Source organism: Heliconius melpomene, chromosome 21 (assembly GCF_056956725.1).
Source record: "Heliconius melpomene rosina isolate 202511_hmr_F chromosome 21, ASM5695672v1, whole genome shotgun sequence".
In the NCBI taxonomy this organism is placed as follows: Eukaryota; Metazoa; Arthropoda; class Insecta; order Lepidoptera; family Nymphalidae; genus Heliconius; species Heliconius melpomene.
In genome coordinates this window covers 4,210,773-4,229,638 of record NC_140409.1, presented here as the reverse complement: position 1 = coordinate 4,229,638, position 18,866 = coordinate 4,210,773, and the positions used below count along the sequence as shown (strand labels likewise).

At 34.4% G+C, this 18,866-nt stretch overlaps 1 protein-coding gene across 2 annotated transcripts in view; it reads right to left on the bottom strand.

Moving 5' to 3' along the window:
* Positions 1–18,866, bottom strand: part of Ae2 (anion exchange protein Ae2) — a 40,105-nt gene that overhangs the window by 5,090 nt on the left and 16,149 nt on the right. Inside the window, exons 2-12 of one of the 2 annotated variants that reach the window (XM_085205636.1) lie at positions 13,432–13,570; positions 9,355–9,428; positions 7,479–7,609; positions 5,180–5,372; positions 4,707–4,808; positions 4,262–4,494; positions 3,808–3,961; positions 2,348–2,458; positions 783–1,512; positions 514–695; positions 181–410 (exon numbers count right to left, since the gene is read on the bottom strand). In XM_085205636.1, coding sequence (XP_085061762.1) covers positions 181–410; positions 514–695; positions 783–1,512; positions 2,348–2,458; positions 3,808–3,961; positions 4,262–4,494; positions 4,707–4,808; positions 5,180–5,372; positions 7,479–7,609; positions 9,355–9,428; positions 13,432–13,570 — 2,279 coding nt within the window. The remainder of the gene's footprint in view (positions 1–180; positions 411–513; positions 696–782; positions 1,513–2,347; positions 2,459–3,807; positions 3,962–4,261; positions 4,495–4,706; positions 4,809–5,179; positions 5,373–7,478; positions 7,610–9,354; positions 9,429–13,431; positions 13,571–18,866) is intronic. The other variant, XM_085205635.1, reaches the window with a different exon arrangement.

Below are 18,866 nucleotides of genomic sequence, written 5' to 3'. Positions count from 1 at the left end.
TAAAAATATAAAAAGAACGATTTAAAAATAACATGTAAAGTGAAAAACGGCAGAAAGTGGGGAACGGAGTGTCCTAACATTAGGTTCCCTCTGCGTACCCTGCTGTGTGCGGGATACAGCGTGAAGCTGATTTGAGTAAAGTAAATTCAATAATTATAAACTATGTTATTTGTAACTAACCTAGTTATAGTTTTTACTGCAACGCTTCCTTCAATAGAGGCAACGCACAGAGCTATTATTATCATCCAAATACCGCAATACATTCGAGCAGCCAAAAAATCGAAACCGTATGACCGACAAAAAACGAATAGTGCATCGTCAAGAAGCAATAAAGGTCCAGTGGCACCCGTAATCATCATCGGTTGTCCGGAAACCAGCGCAAAGAATATACCTCCCACGCACGTGAAGACCTGTTGACAAACATAAAGTGTGAGTGTGACATTGGGCTTGTTTACGTAATTACCGAATCGTCTCATCAATAATGTGAAAAAGTCAAAAAGGACAAAAACTCACTAATGTTTCTGAAATGCCGATTTGTCTATCAGTTTTCTCAGCGAGTAAACCACCAAAAGTGATAGCGGATGACAAGGCTGCAAAGTACATGAAAATGGTGGCAGCAGCACATTGTCCATTTATTGCGTCACGGAAGTCTGATATATAATGTGGGTATCGCCTCTTGATGTCTCGAATCACTCCTGAAATTATATAATTCATAGTAACGTTCGTTCAAATTAAATAAAAATATAAGCAGGTACTGCTTCAGCCAAATAAAAAATATATACCACCGAATAGACGCCCAGATTTTGAAAGTGGATCATCTGGTTCTTTTTCAGGAGGGCCTCCAGTCTCTGCAGCTAGTAGAGCCTTCTTTTCATCGAAAGCTGGGGTTGTAGGAGTCGCTGCAGCAGCGGTTGCCCTTTTGCGCTCGAGAGCGTCACGTTTTCGTCGTCTTATCATTTCGCTTTTCGCCCTTAGCTCTTCAAATGGCAAAAGAGCTTGTCGCTCCCAATCACCGGGTGGTAGCACGATCGAATCATCTAAGAATTCATTTATAGCCGATAACAGTTCACGACGGTCATCTGCTTTATAAGCGATGGAGTGAAAAGAGGGATTCGACATAAGAGTAGAAATTGATCGACCGACTTCATGGTAGTCAAGATCAGCTGTAGTCGGCCCAAGAAGTATGAACATGAAGCGCACCGGTATGGGAACCTCCGTTATAGATGGCATCTGTATTCCCTGGGCAAGACGCACGAAAGCGATGGTAGGCTGTTCGAGGAAACCAACGGCGCCGACAAGTACTGTAGTAGCTTCTGCATCTCCCGGAATGCGCTTCATAATGGAATCATTGTGACCTCGACGGAGCTCATCCTGGGAACCCGCTGGGCCGGATGTCGCCAGATATTCAACTTCACGCATTTCCAAAGCGGCCGCGGAAGATTTTTTTCGTGCATCTGTCCGGTCAGCTGGCAAGGCATGCGAGCTACGTCGACGTTTCTGATCTGATAAATTCTGAACAAAAGAAGAAATAATTATATTTTAAGAAATAGTGTTTTGTAGAAGAAAATATTAAATAATATTTCTATTATAATTATGTAATAATTGTTAATTTATACGTGAATGCTCCGACAAAATTTGTAAAAGCTGGTCATTATTTTATTAAAAATTCACATATATTTTCGGAGCTTGCTAGTTTAAGTAATAATAAAATTACTAAACAAATTGAAGGTATGAAGTTTTGTATGGAATTACTAATAATTGTAAAAAATCGTGCATTCAAACTTTAAAATAAAACCATCAGATCTCATACACAATATTTGAAAAACCAAAGCGAAATTTACTGTCACCATGCTTAAAATAAAATAACAATAAAAAGATGCGCAAAAAAATGTAAAATATCAGTCTGTATTTAACGAACAATTTATCATTTAAAAATAATTAGGACTCATTTCAGTTACGGACATTGACTAAAAGCCCACTATCAATGATTACAATGATTGTCAATTTAAAACTAACGACGTAAAGAATTACGTTAAGTTACTATAGAATGAGCTACGAAAGTTGATAAATAACACTGACTATGTCGTTTACCTAATTATCTTGGACATAGAAAAATATATGATAACTTGCTAATAATGGCTACAAAGACATACAGTTACGTTACTGAAAAAAAAAAACAAATAGCAGTGACGGTTTTAACACAACGTTTACCTGTACAATTTAAAAGATGAGGCACACTAAACTAATAAATCAAGCCATTGGTGGAAGCAGTGGTCTGTTGATGAGATACTGTTCTAAAACTCTAGTGCAAGGATTGCTGGGGGTAACACGCTTAGGGTTTGCGTACAAAGACGTGGGCGCTGTGGCGGCGGCAGGCGATGGCGGGCGAGCAGAGGACACACGAGGGCCGTGGGGTGCCAGAGGCGCCCGCCATGCCGCTCTCCTCCACCCACAGAGACTGCACAACACATTTTGTCATTCCATCGAACTTATAACATTATATAATCGTATAGAAATCTTCTTTTTGTCCGTAGGTATTATACATATTAGCACTTTCCACAAGCGCATGTGCATTCGATAAGACAGACGGCTTATTATATATTTATTAAAATACATAAAAATATTATATCTTTCGTTCCTCTCTAGATCCAGAAAGTTTTTAGAAGTGTGTTACTTAGGCTAAATAATTTATTATCATCGGAACAGGAATCGAACCCACATCTACTCAATAGTGAACAATCGTGCGTAAATAAATAATTAAATCGATCTATATGTTTATTGCTACTAAAAAAACATTACAATACATTACAATTTTAAAATATATTATTGTACAATTTGCAAGACAGTATAAAATTTGTTAACGCTATCGCCAGGGAGTTAATTAATTTATTATCAAAGTTGTTATTTATTATTAATAGATAATTGTTTTAATGGAACTATCAGGTTTGTATTTATTTTTGAAAATAATCAGCAACGAGTAAATTACACGTTTCTCAATTAACAAAACAAATATCGATACCGTTGTATTGCACATTAACATAGTGCTTAGAGAAGTAAACAGATACAATTGGAATCATGTTAGTTCTAGATTACAAACCGGACAACGTATAAAACGTCTAAGAAAAAATTTAATTAATTTTTGTTTTGCAAATACTTGGTTGTCCATTTGGCATGTTTAAAACGAATCTTATTTTTTAGTAAAATATATGATAAACCTTTTCACAATCAGTAGCTATATTATTGATACGAAATGGCCTTCAACAAATAAATCCACATACATCATGAACATGCCAATTTTTTTTATCGTAATCCATGATAAATGTAACCAAGTGTTAGTACTGTTTTCATTTAGATTCCCTCCATATTTATTATATAATTTGTTAAATTAATTCGATTTGAATAAAAAATAAATATTTATTTTTTGAAAAATATTATGTTTATTTTATAATATTGCCTAATAATTAAGAAATAAGTATGTATTCTTACGCCTATACATAGTTTATTTTATATTTAGGTGAATTAACTCAAACTTAAACTGATAGGTATGTAGAAATAAATATTAAACAACATGAGATTAATTATATTTTTTTTATCTGCTTTTATATCTTGGCGAGGATTATCGATTATGTCAAGTTTATATTATACAACCGAAATTTTCCTTTCTTTAAACAAAGATATGATATAATAGTGACGTTATATTTTGCACAGCAATTTTTTATTGTTGGACAATTAATTCGCCTAAAGTAATTTTACTCATTTTATAATTGTATGGTAAGAGTTAAAAATGTCTACCACTTAAATGTCTACCTGTAAACTGGTGTAAGAAGATTGCTTGCGACCGCTGATGGAGAACCTGAAGCGGTCATCGTGCACATGTCGATGTCGCAAGAGCAACGAACGCATCACCACTGGCTTATCATCTTCTTCAATTAAGCCATCCGTCACCATGCCCTCAACAACCCTAATTATAAGAAAAAAGACCTTGTAGGTTAAATTAACCCTAAATAAACAATATTTAAATCAAATGTTTTGGTCTACTGTACTTAATTAATTTATCGGGAAGATTATTGTTCACCTAATTTTATTAAATATTCGGTCCATTTTGAAATATAATATAATATAATACTTGATAATTTTGTGTTTAATAACGTTGAACATTTTTAATAAAAATAAGCATGGAAATCCTTAAATAATAAATAAACTATCAATTATATAACTCTCCAATATTTTAGTTTAATATATGTAAATCATTATTGAATACCTGTAGGCAACGCCGGGTAAGTCTTTTTCATCGAGGTCAAGTAACACTACACCGGTTTCGAGGCATCTTCTCAGGTTAAGTAAAGAATGAAAGGAAAGCGAGGCAACATGGGGCCTGCCCCAGCGGGCTGAGCCTTCCTCCACGTCCTCCTCATATTTGATCCACCGAGCTGTCTCCTTCCACTCGGCGTCCCCATCTTCCGTAGCCAAGAGCTCGTCCAATTGGACGAAAACCTGCATTACGGACATTCTGAACAAAACTGTCCTATATATTTTTTTCTACGTACTATATAAGACAACTCTATATCTTATAAAGATTATTCACAATCATTATCGATTATATAAAACGCAAAAATTCCTTTCCTATCGGTCATAATATATAATGCCGATAAATCAGAAGATAAGATTTTTTTTAATAAAAAATAAAAGCTTAAATCTCAACTTACCGCGTGCGGGCTGTGATCGTACATCTTTTTTAGAGTGGCATCTGATAAAATGTTCTGAACCTTATCGCCACCATCCTTGCGGCCGACATGCACTGTTGATCCCTAATAATTGTAAAATATATTAAATAAAAAGCTTAAATATATTTTCTCGATATCCTGGGAAAAGTACAGAAGGCATATACGGATACTTGTACATATTTTCAAGCATATCAAGCGATAAGAGAGAGATAAGGGTCAAAAGACCGTTGCCTAATTTTCTTCAAACGATTGAAAGATGGACAAATTAATAAAATAAAAACGTATCAAATTTGTCTATTTTAAAAAAAAAAGAACTCCAAAAGAGCAATACTTGTTGTGTTACAGCTAAAACTAGAATTTCATATTAAAAATTCCAACATGTACACTGTATAAAATCGATATATTTTGATAAATAGTAAAGCTATATATGAAAAAAAAATCATAAAAAAACCTACACGTGGTGTCATCTTGTGCCTACGATGAGCTTTTTGATCTTCACTTCGGTGGCTGCGCAGTTCATCTTGGTCGGCCTCTGGTAGTGGCTCATCTGCAGGAACAGTGGAGACTCGCCGCTCAGTTTCTGGACCACCTCCGCGGGCCCCTTCTTGCAGTGAATACTTACGCATTTTGTGTGGATGTATATGACGGCTAAAAAAAGAACAATTGGGCATTTGAGCTAACCTCAATTTAAGATACGATAGTACCTTTTTTAAGGTTCCCTAAGTTGAAAAGGAAAAACGGGATCCTCAAAGAAGCACTTAGTGGTCAGTCTGTTTTCATGTGTCCTGTCCGTCTGTAAACTCCATTTGAATTATGATTGCGTGTAGATATCATAAAGTTAATATCAGATATCCAGGTCTACGGACAACAATACCTACGAGTACCAGACCGGATGCAGGGGCACAAGTGTACGACTATAAACACGACGGTTGTAGGTTCGGTTCCCACTCGAGGAAATGAAATATTTAATACTTTAATTTCTTCGCTCTGGTGTTGAGGCAAAGCACGGCATTGAGTTCAGCCACTCAACACGCAGTGCTTCCCATCAATCAATCCATTCAAATTCAATTCGGCGAAAATGGATGACCCCTGCTGAGGTGGTCCCTGCTGCGTGCAAAAAATGTATTCGCTGTTTCGCATAGAGCCAGTATAGTCTATTTTAGAAGTGTGGCCATGTAAACGCAAGGTTGTTTGATTTGACCGTATGCAAGTACCCTGCTGTAATAACGTGGGAGACAGTTTGTATTATACATCAATTGAATATAATTAAGTATCTACTTACTTATGTTAATTTGTGTTATATCATCGTATGCTTAGTTAGATCTATTGGGCTTATTATATATTAGGCTATGTAGAAATTATCTTTTTCTTACATTATTTTTGTTAAATTTTTACGATAACATGAAAGCTCCAACTAGACCTGATGGTCTTTATAATTCTGATCTGATCTCTGACTTATAATATAGAAATATTGCATTTCCTCGAGTGGGAATCGAACCAATGACCTGTGGCGTTTACAGTCACACGCCCCTGCGCCACGACTGGGCCAATCCCGAATAAATATATTTCCTCTAAAATCTAGTTTACTTTTGACAGTGGCCAAAATACGGAAAGTGTAATTTTTTTAACCATTTTATTATGGGTTTAAGTCAATTTTAACAAAGTAATTTCTTACAATGCAATGGGTTCAAGGACGGAGAGCGCAAGGAGCGCGAAGTGCGGTAGTGTGATGTGGCCGTAACATTCGGGCCGAATGCTAGTGGAGCGTGACGCTATATCTAATGTTTTTCCATTAGATTAAGAAGATGCTTACTTGACCTATACTGCAGATTTCATATAAATTCTAGAATTTCATATTAAATATAAAAAATAAACAATAAATTCTTTTAATTTTTACATAATATCAGTTTTAACACAATACGTTCCACACATAGATTACTACACTTTTGTGTCCACACCAACTTACTAACGGCGACATATTTTGATTCTCACATTCATCATCATAGAATATTATTCGCTAGGGCTGTGGTGCGTTTGCACTCACCGTTTCTCTTGCACTTCGGACGACCGGGAGTAAGTTACTGGCATATTTAAATTTTTTTAGGACAAAAGGGTTGAACTGCTATTGGGAACCTCCGAGGGCGCATCACAAGCGCGCCGCCTACATACGATTGCGTGCAATAAGCTGGACTTGATTCACTTCAGAAAGGTACAATGCCAAAGTCACGCGAGACTATACTATTTCTGTCCCGCACCCAGGTGACACTTCCGCGCGGCGCGTGGAATGCTCCCTCTGCCAGAGATCGCCAACTTTTACATGTTTAGCTCATCTTTTTTGTCACGCTGCAAAATTTCAACTGACAAGGTCAGTTTATTTGCAATTGTCAGACAAGTTTATGTTATGTTATAAGCATTGTTTAGGTTCTACATTTGAATGTAGGTATATATTGCATAATAATTATATGATCGATATATCAATAGGAATGAATCTAATATTAATACTGTCATTTATACACCAACCACTTCGTAATAAAGCAGTTAATAAATAAATAAATAATACTTTTACTTATTGTTCACTAATAGGATATATAACAGCTAGGAAATTAGGATCATTCTTGGTTCACATTTCAAATATTCTTTTGTTTGGCTGTATCTTAAAAACTGACTGATAGGTTAAAATAAGGGTACCTACTTTAAACATACCTGTTCTTCATTAGGCTCTTACTTAAATTAACATACTTAACAATAACTTACTTGTGTCTTTGGAAGCGACGTTCTTCACTGGCGTGATCAAGAGGGTCTACCAAAGCTTTATCGCCATCGAACTGGACGTGACGGTCCTCGTCGCGCAATCCACCCAGCGCCCCAGTGACTACACTTGACATCTATGTAATTTCATTTCATCTTTAATATTTATATTTTCTTTTAATAATTACATTTACATTTTATTTTTTTCGTTCTAGTGTTCCCCCACTCCTTGAGTTGAGTTCCCCCACTAAACACGCAATGCCTCCAGAATCCGGCGGAAAATGGGGAACGGACTCTTTCCTTCTGCGAACCCTGCTACGTGCGGGATACAGCGTGAAGTTGATTTATGACTTATTTAATACTTCTTTCGAGACATTTAAAAGTATTTCTATTGATAAAATTTTGGTTAATAATATAAAAATATATATAATATGTTTTTTGTAAAAGTTAAATAATTTCAACACAATACAATACTACTCTTAAAAATGATTTTTTCGTTGATTATTACAATAATTTAAATAACAAAATACCTACTACATACCAATACCTAGATGAATTACAAAAACAGCTAAAATATTAAAAACTACCAATAACACAATTTTAATATAAATTAAATAATATGCAAATATGATTGATGTCATTTCTAGATTAATTTGTGATTAACATCTGTAAAGCAGGTTTAAACCGAGTATGGTAATTCATCAATCCCTCCCATTAGCTTTAGTTTGCCACTGGTGTTTTAGATAGAGATATATTACCGTTTTTATCGCTCTTAAGTCTGAGATCGATCTTGAGATGCCGTTTTCATTCACAGGTATACAATTTATGAATGAAAACGGCATCTCATGATCGATCTCATGTTAGTTCTTTATTCAACAGAACCGTATCACTTATTATACGAAGCTTTTCAAAATTCACTTCACAAACAATGTGTGTTACTCTAAACGAATGAGAAGCAACAAGTAAGCACAGCGAACAACGAAAGCCGCCGTAAAATATGTACCTAATTTAACGAATTTAACAAAACTTTTGATTTCTGTAAGAAAACTTAGTTAGATTTGCATTAAATTTTTAAATCATTCTTTTATTACAAAAGTACATACAGTATATTTTTTTATTTTCATACAAAATTTAAAATTTAAAGAGTATAGAGCCAAGACTTCACGTAGCCAGCTAGCGGTTAACTAGAGTTATTTTTCCGTGGTCCCCGGAGTGTCCTTGAAGCAATGATCGTTTTCATATTGATCGCAAATGTAGTATGCTTATTAAAGTTAAGACCAGTAAACATTGGCGTGCTGTGTCGCCGATGTCGCCGAAACGCCAACGACGTAAAGTAAAAGTAAGTAACCACAAACAAATGAACAAAACTATGATACATAAATAAAATAGTTTTCTTACAGTATTAAGATTATTTTGAAACAATAAAAATATAACTTTTAATTTCAACAAAAAAAATCAGTTTACATATTATAAATTGGCAGCCTCACTGATGACTAGACAACAGTAATAAAACAGAATAAATAAAAAACAAATCGACTTCACGCTGTATCCCGCACGTACCAGGGTAGGCAGGGGGAACATAGTGTTAAAACACTCCATTCTCCACTTTCCGCCGAATTCTGGAGGCATTTCGTACTGAGTGGCGGAACTCAACGCCGCGTTATTGCCTCGATATCAATGCGAGGAGGCGGAAATATAAATTTAAGTAAATATTTTGTTTCCTCGAGTGGGAATCGAACCCACAATCGACGCGTTACAGTCACACTCTAGTGCCACTGCACCTCGATTGCCCTTAAAACAGAATATTGGATAATAATACTGCAATAACATAAATTACAAATATTTGTATGAGGAGGGTAGATACAACTGCCATTAGCTTTACCTGTGGATCTGACGTCGACGTGACGAGTGACGTTACGATAGAGCCATCTTCCGAGCCTGGTTGACGCCCAGCATCTGAAAATAAATTACTATTTTACAGAGTTGTTCTGAGATTTTAAATTATAAAACTGTTGTTTTTATCATCATTTTATTGTAATGGAACCCTAACCAGCAGTTGTGTTAACAGACCAAGAGAATGCCTATATTTTAAAATTTAAATATTGGATTTGAATCTACCACGTAGTCAAGTATGCTTCTAATGGACCTCATCAACATTTTTACAATCGCATAATATTCTTTTTATAAACCTTATGTATCAAACAAGCTAGACATGTTTACGGGAGCGCGAGTGGGCTTTTAAAAATAACTAAGAAAGTTAAATTTAAATTTACTTTAATTAAAATAAGAACAAAGATGTATGTTCTTATAACTAAATTAAAATTAACTTAACTAGTGAATCGACCGAGCAGAAGTGCATGCTCTAATCGACTAAAGAATAAAAATATAGAATAATTAATACTAAAACACTACGTTTGTTTCCCATAGCATGAGGGGATTCGCGTTACATACGCCGAACGCTGATTAGGCGTTTACCGGTACCGTTCTCACGCCATGAGGCAACATAACTACCTACTTGCCGTATACAAAAATAATAAATAAACAACAAAATAGCTTCACGCTGAATCCCGCACAGTAGTACAATAGCGTAGGCATACCACAGGATAAGCAGAGGGAACCTCCCTCCATTCCTAATTTCAGCCGATTTGGCGGAGCTTTACGCCGAGATTTTTGCCTTAGTGCTAGAGCGAAGTAATTAAATATTAATAAATAATAATTCATTACCTCGAGTGGGGATTGAACCCACAATCGTTGCATTACAATCATATATTTTTGTCCCTGCGCTACGACGACCTTAAAAAATTATAATAATATAAAAATTATAATTATAAAATTATAAAATTATAAATTATTAATTATATTACTATTATTATTTATATATAGATAAACTGTTAAATAATACCAGAGTATTCACTTCTATAATTCTATAGAGCTATATCGTTTATGGACGGCTCTATTCTACATATTATATATTTTAATTGAATGTTTCTTTGTAGTCAAAGTTGCAATTAATACACACTATTATTATTTCAAATTATTTATCAAAATCGATTACTTTGTTTGTTTAAGTGAGGCCAGTTGCGGTGTAGGGGCACAAATATTTATTTAAATTTATATGTCCATTTCTTCGCTATGGTTTCGAGGCAACAAGCGTGGCGCTGTGTTCTATCACTCAACACGCAATGCCCCCAGATTTCGGCAGAAAGTGGGAAACGGAGTGTCTTAACACTAGGTTCCCTCTGCCGCTGTGTGCGGGATACAGCGTGAACCTGAAAAAAAAATATTAAAATCGAATCCTTTTTGTTTGTTTACCTATTTCTGTCAGTTAATCGATTGTGTGCATTAATATTTATTTATTTTAAGATTTTGTAAATATGTACGTATACGATCCGCCATTATACACGCAATGCGTCGAGAACTCGGCGAAAAGTGGAGAACTGAGTGTCTTGACACTAGGTCCCCCCTGCTTACTCTGCTATTTGCGGGATACAGCGTGAACCGGATTTAAGCGAACACAAAGACGCACTGACCGTTATACAATACTCGCTTATGACGTTTGACGAATTTAAAGCTATGTCCAGAAACAACCATTAAAGATTCCGATATTTCTGGAGGCGTATATAATTATATATGTAGATAGAAGAACATATAACATATATTGACAAGATGTGCCGATTTTTCCCGGGCGTGGTCCCTGGACACAGGATATCCTATTAGAAGCGCAGTTTAAAGCTTATTAATTATAACAACCGTTGTACTAACCAATTAGGTTTGAATTAGTTAGCTGAGAAATAAAAATAAATTAAATTATAAATCAATCAAAATTTAATGTTTTTTTTATATATTTTTTGTTATTTTTGGAGTCTGAAAAGAATATAAAAATTCCAAATAAGAGTTATACAAATAAAATTAATTTCTATACTAGGTCGGCACGGCCTCCAAAATAACATATTTCAGATAGTAAATACTAAATGGGTACCAGTATAGTATTATAATTAAGTACCAATAATATCCCTCTTTAATAGGTGCTCTTCAATTATCATTGCTTTGAAGTAATTAACTTATCATAATTTTCTACTGTTTTTGCTTTGTTTAGTTTGTAAATATGTAGGTCAAGTTCTGAAGTCGGTTTCTTTTAAAAAAAACTCTATTGATGTAAATTTAATTATATTTTTATAATGCCGAAAAAGTAACGAATAATTAGTTCTAAATCTATACTAATATAATAAAGCGGAAGAGTTTGTTTGTTTGTTTGTTTGTTTGTTTGAACGCTAAGATCTTTGGATCTACTGGTCCGATTTACTATGTTTTTGTTTTGTATGAAAGATGCATTCTTCAGAAGTGCTATAGGCTATATAACATTACATTACACATATGTACTAATAAATTAAAATATTTTCTAATTTGACATGCAATTTATTCTGCCATGTTAATAACAACCGTCGTTGCTAAGCACCGGTTTGCAAAATTTCTTTGTTGTTTTAAGAAAACGTCACCCAAAATGAACTTATATTGTGATATTCATCCTTATAAAAATAAATATATTATATAATATTTAATAAATATTCTTATAGTTGAAGCAGGCGTAGCCGCGTCCGGGTCCACTAGTCTATACTAATATAGTAAAGCGGAAGAGTTTGTTTGTTTGTTTGAACGCTAAGATCTCTGGATCTACTGGTCCGATTTACTATGTTTTTGTTTTGTATGAAAGCTGCATTCTTCAGAAGTGCTATCATTACATTACACATATAAACTAATAAATTTAAATACTTTCTAATTTGACATGCAATTTATTCTGCCATGTTAATAACAACCGTCGTTGCTAAGGAACGGTTTGCAAAGTTTCTTTGTTGTTTTAAGAAAACGTCACCCAAAATGAACTTATATTTTGATATTCATCCTTATAAAAAAAAATATCTATAATATTTAATAAATATTCTTATAGTTCAAGCAGGCGTAGCCGCGTCCGGGTCCACTAGTATTTAATATAAGTTCAAATCCGTTCCACACTTTCGGTTGAATTCTAAAGGCATGTTGAGTGGTGGTACTCAAACCTGTGGTTCTACCACGATACCAGTGCGAAGAAATGAAATCATTTCCACGAGTGGGCATCGAACTCACAACCTATCACGTTTACTGTTACACTGATCAAGAGACTAGTATATTTTTAAGTTGTTTAATGAATGGGTAGGTAGGTTAAAACCTACCTACCCATTCTTTTTAATTATAGAGCTGAAATAACTTACTAATGTGTAATTGATTCATCTTGTAAGATTTTATTTTAAATATTATGGTAAAATTATATTTAGATAATTTAAAATATAAATTTGTTTGAAATAATCTACATAATTTAAATGATCAACAAACAGTAAAACTTTCACAAGACACAAACAAGATACAATAAAAATAAACACTAGAACTAGGAAAAGATTAAAAGAATGAACAATCCAAAATATCTTATATAGGCTGGAAGCGTCAGCGCTCCTTTTAGTGGAACAGCATATAGGGTAAAATATTTGAAATTAATCAAGATACCTCAACAGTTTATACTTTAGATTTTTCTTTAATTTCACGATGTTTATCCATACCTGTATTACATATGACGCAGTTACGCATAGATACCAATAACGTAAACATTGACTTCTACAAAAAAACTACTAAAAGTTAAACAACTTTGAATTTTATCGCCAATACCTACGACTCGATTTCGGAATGAAGCGTGTTCGGCGGTGTGCCTTTGATAGGTTTATGTGTGCGTGCGTCGTCCTTAACAAATGGTGTTTTAATTTACAACGATCATTTTATTATTTATTTTGTTCGAAAAAAACCTTTTACATTTTTGGAAAAAAAAGTTTTTAATTATATTAGGCTTTTACAAAATAGTTAAAACTGTGGTTTCATTTAAAGTGATGCTGACAAAAATATTCTGTATTTTAAGGCTGAAAGTTCAAAAAGCTACCTTGCGTATAGGGCGGCGGGGGCGCAGCGTTGTCTCGCACGGGATCGCCGCTGGCGGGAAGGCGCGAGGGCGGCGCACCCTCGCTCCACACCACGCGGTCCATCTCCTCGTCCAGGCGCAGCTCGTCCTGGCTCTCGCCCTGGAAACACAATATAGCTTGCCACCGATGCATCTGGTGCACCCAGATGCACTGATTGACCGATGTTGACTGTGACCACTGCTTCGCGGGATTCGCTAGCGGCTAAACACGCATGCGCTGTACAATTGGTAGGTAATACTGTTTGCTATTTGTTTTTTCACTTCACGCCGTATCCCGCATGTAGCAGGGTAGGCAGAGGGAGATTAGTGTTAAAACACTCCCCTTCCCACTTTTCGCTGAATTCTGGAGGCGTTACATGTTGAGTGGCGGAATTCAGCGTCGCGCTTTGCCTCGACACCAGACCGAAGAAATGAAAATATTAAACATTTCCTCAAGTGGCAATCGAATCCACAACCTGTTGCGCTTACAGTGACATGCGCCCATTTGCCACAACTGGCGTGGATGTTATTAATATGTCATATGTTATTGTATATACAAACGAAAATTATAATATATTTAATAATTATATGAAAATTATTAATTGTAGACGCAAACTATAATGAGATTATATATTTTCATTATTAATAGGAACAGTCACTAAGCCGCTCACAGTATTAAACATAACTGCTTATATTGAAGTTTATTTTGAAAGCAAATAAAATACCATAATAAATTTAAAAAATATATATAATATTATACTAAATACATGCAGAAAGTAAAATATATATATATAATGTTTTTGTCCGTATGTGTTTAGTATGTATTTTGAACAATTTTTATACATAAGTATACAGTATATATAATTAAGAAATTTAATTGAGAGTAGAAAGTGTTCTGCATCAGTTCTCGGTTTTAATATTAAATTTGTATGTTGACATATGAAGCTTGTGGACATACTGCAGTAAGTTTGATAGCTATTCGATGTACTCCAAGCAGCACTGATATCATAGATACTAAAGGTCTATCCTAGTAAATATTTTTATTAATATATCGAAATGATAAATGATAACTAAGCGGATTTCTTTGATTTGATGTACAGGCATAGAATAAATTAATTTTTAACAAAAACAAAAACCGACTTCTAACAACGAACTAAAAAGTGAAAAATAATTTTACAAAGATTTTATAATTTTGAAGTCGGTGTCAAGCTAATGCTATAACACCTTTACTACAATATCTAATTACTAAGCCTGTTTGTTCTACTGAGCACCGACTTCAAAATTATAAAATCTTTGTAAAATTATTTTTCACTTTTTAGTTCGTTGTTAGAAGTCGGTTTTTGTTTTTGTTAAAAATTAATTTATTTTACGATTTTAAGTGATGGGTAGATCTTAAAATGATGCTTCTTGAACGAGTGGTGATGGTGGTGGTAGTGGTTGTCAACGAGTGGTTGTGGTTGTCCCATGTAAAACTTCATTTAATTAGCTATTATTTTTGCGCAAAGTTACATTTTGGTATATTGACAAGAACATACATAAAAAGTATTCGGGTGAATTGGGAGTCTCCCTTTTTTGAAGTTGGTTGAAAATGAGAACGTTCTCTTTTTTGAGGTTGGTTGAAAAGAAATGTAACGATCAGGAATCTCACTTCTGACATCGAGTTAAAAAGTTTTTGCTTGTAACTATTACAGTATAATCAATTTTTTACCAAAAAAAAAACAAACTTTCTCAAATTTCACCGGATTCCATAATCGGAACCTAGCCAAACTTTCACCAAATTATCCTTGAAGTGTATCCTTTCAAATAAAAAGAGAATCATCAAAATCAGTTTGCATGACATTAAGTTATTCGTCTATTTGTCGCGCCCATACCTAATGCAAATTTAAGACTTATGTGATTTTCTCATGGATACCATTGTCAGACATGGACCAAAAAAAATGGGACCATTCGGGAAGCTTCACCTTTCAAATAAAAAAAAAATATCAAAATCGGTTCACCCAGTCAAAAGTTATGAGGTAACAAACATAAAAAAAAAAAAAATAAATAAATAAAAAAAAAAATACAGTCGAATTGATAACCCCCTTTTCTTACAGAAGTCGGTTAAAAATTGTATAAAAACAAGCAGTAAAAAAGAAAAAAAATAATAAAGAAGCGGGAGTCGGGCTAGTGATCACCGTGGGTTCCGTACAAAAAATAATGGTCTCGAGCTTTTCCTGAAATTCAGGTTTAGCTTAGCTAGAGCCTTTTTATGTGATACCTAACTTGAACTAGCGGCTTTAATATCAAATTTTGCTCCTCTTTTAAGGCTATTATTTTTTAGGATTTAACCACAAATGCATAGATTTTAGTTTCCTGAACTAGTACGTACTACTTGTTGGATGGATGGATGCTCGCTGCCAAATTTCATAATTCTAGGTCAACCAGTGATATCCTATTAATTTTCTTTCCCTTTATAGTGTCGAAATACCTATGCGTTATTTACTATGTCAATCTTTTTTTAGGTAAATGTAGAAATAAAGAAATAAAATATAATAAAATGTAGAAATAAAGGTAAATGTAAATGTAGAAAAATCTTTTCGGGAAATTAAGGGACGGTAGATCTGAGTATATGATTTGATTTCAATTGGATATCTCCAGCCGTTCCTGAGCTAAAGGCTCTTGACAGGTTCTATGATTGGTTAAATACACTAATATCTGAGACTGCTGGTTCTTATTGGAAGTACCCACTGTAGCTTCAGTCAGAAAGTATGTGAGATCCACATATAAATAATTTCATGAACCATACATAAGTCAGCTATTGCCTTTGGCCATGCGGGCGAAATCAAGTGTAAAAACTAATATAACATACCTATACCGAAGGAATACCTACTTACTTGTTTGTAGTAACATTAATTTATTATTTATCTACGAACTGAGCTTTTTGAGAATACAATAATATGAAATACATACATATATACAATATATACATAGCTTCACGCTTTATCCCTTGCGGGGGAGTCAGAGAGAACGGAGCGCCAAACGCTACGGTCTCTACATACCTCTTTCGCCTCGTCCACTGTCATCAACCTCTTTATACATGCCCTTCGGGGCTCCTCATGCTTTTTATGTGACCTTCCTCCAGTATCTTTGATACTGCGTTTTCGAAGGTCATCCGAGGACTCCCCCTATTAGTCTGCTATTCTTTCATCATAATATATCACACCTAAAAAAAAACACCTAACGTTATATAAAATGTTATATTCTATCTACACATTGTGTCTAACTAATACCAGCTTTACCTTTCTTGCAGCCTACCGCCCAACTTACGAACGTCACGTTACTTTGTTTTCCACAATGAAGATATTAAAAAAAATTACTGACTTACTCAACTAAGTACTTTAACTTTTTTAGAATATAATAAGTAAATGTAAAGATTAAAAAAATATCAAAGCATGGTTTATATCGTGGTTGGTTGCTTCAGAGCCCCATAAAATAGATGGGAATCCGACAAAATATAAATATGTGGTGTAAATATCGAAGCCGTCCTGGAGCAGCGGTAGCGGTAGAGCTAACTATGAATATCGCTAGCATACAATGTTTTTGATATTTATTTGTTTGGGAATCATTTCAATAATGAATGGATTCATCACTCACTTTCATTTTCCCGCTCTGAGTTCCGCCTCTTGCAATTGGCAAAGAAAGGTAACGTCTTGAACCCTGAGCAGAAACTAGGGAATGAAGTGTCTTCCCTTAAGGTTCCCTTTATAACAGTAGTACAAAGCAAATGTAACTTGAATTTTCATTTCTCATTAGGTTCTGTATGCCGTGTCACTTGATGCGGGAGAGAAAGAAAGTAAGAAAATTAAAAAAAATAAAGCAGAAAATATTTTATAAAAAGCATATATTGCACACTATATAAAAGTTTTGTAAAAGCAAGTAGCGCTCTGATATAATAACATAAGCAGTACTTTATCAAAGCTTAAAATAAACAATCTCAAGATTGTTAATGTTTTATACAATAACTAGCGGCCCGCCCGCGGTTTCGCGTGCGTGACCTACTTTATTATTAATTTCTGTCTCCATGGCTACGTCCTAGTGACGTCTATGCAACATTTGAGATTCCTAGCATTTGTAGTAACGAAGTTTCATACAAACTTTCGACCCCAAAAACAGCCCCTTAGGAGTCGAATATTGCAAATTCCCGTCTTAACGAGCACCTACGTCCTATAAATAACCCCCGTGCAAAATTTGAAACTCCTAGCTCTGGTAGTTTTTGAGATTTCGTGATGAGTAAGTGAGTACATTATATTATACAACCGACTTAATTCAGTATACCATATATCCCTATAGATATACATATATGAAACAACATTTGATATTTAGCCACGCTACTACTTATGTCCTTAACTTGTCTCTGATGAGAAGACGTATCCAATCTTTATTTATAGCATTCTTAATAAAATGCAATATTTAAATATACACGAGTATTTAGCTCATATATAAACATACAAAGATATATCATATAAACATATATATGTATAAATTAGTATTTTTGTAACTTGTACTACAAGTTTGATTTCAGGGTCACAAAGAGGAAATGGCGTATTATAATTTTTGTGTATAAATACAGCTCGTATCAATAAACTTTAAACATATTTTCAATATCTAAGGTTTTTTCCAAGAGATTAGTTGCAACGCAACTGGTTGTCATATGTTTTCATTTCTTGGCCATAGTGACGAGGCAAAAAGCGGTGTTAAGTTTCGCCACTCAACACGCTGCCTGCCCAGAATTCGTCCGAAGATGGGGAACAGTGTCTAAACCTACCTGTGGGTGAGGTAGATACCTCTAAATATAGCGTGAAGCTGATTTAAGTTTTTTAATCAGCTTCATCCTGTATCAGAGGCAAAGGGAAACCGATGTTAAGACACTACCTTTACCATTTTCTGTCGAATTTTCAAAGCATTGCGTGTTGAGTGGCCGAACACAAACAACACGCTTTCACTTTAGTACCTAAAAAATTTATAAATAACAATTTATTATCCTGAGTGGGAATCGAACTCTTAACCGTCACACGTTTATGCTCCTGCGCCAAAAAGGTCTAGATACGATTTGATTTACTTAAAAAAATATCTATTTATTTCTGAGTGCATTTTTGTTTATATTAAGTACGAATACTATGGATTTTATTTAAAGCGATATTTGAAAGTAGAGCACACGATATATATCTAACAACTCGGTCGCTGGACCACCTTAGTCTAGATTCCATGTTCTTGTTTAGTAATGAGAAAAATATTTACAAAAAAATATATTTTAAATATAAAATGTATAAATATAATAAAAATGTCATCGATCGTTGTCTGTATATTGAAGATATATATGAAACTACTAGTGGGCGCGCGCAGTTTCGCCCGCTTATTTGCACCCTTAGGGATGAATT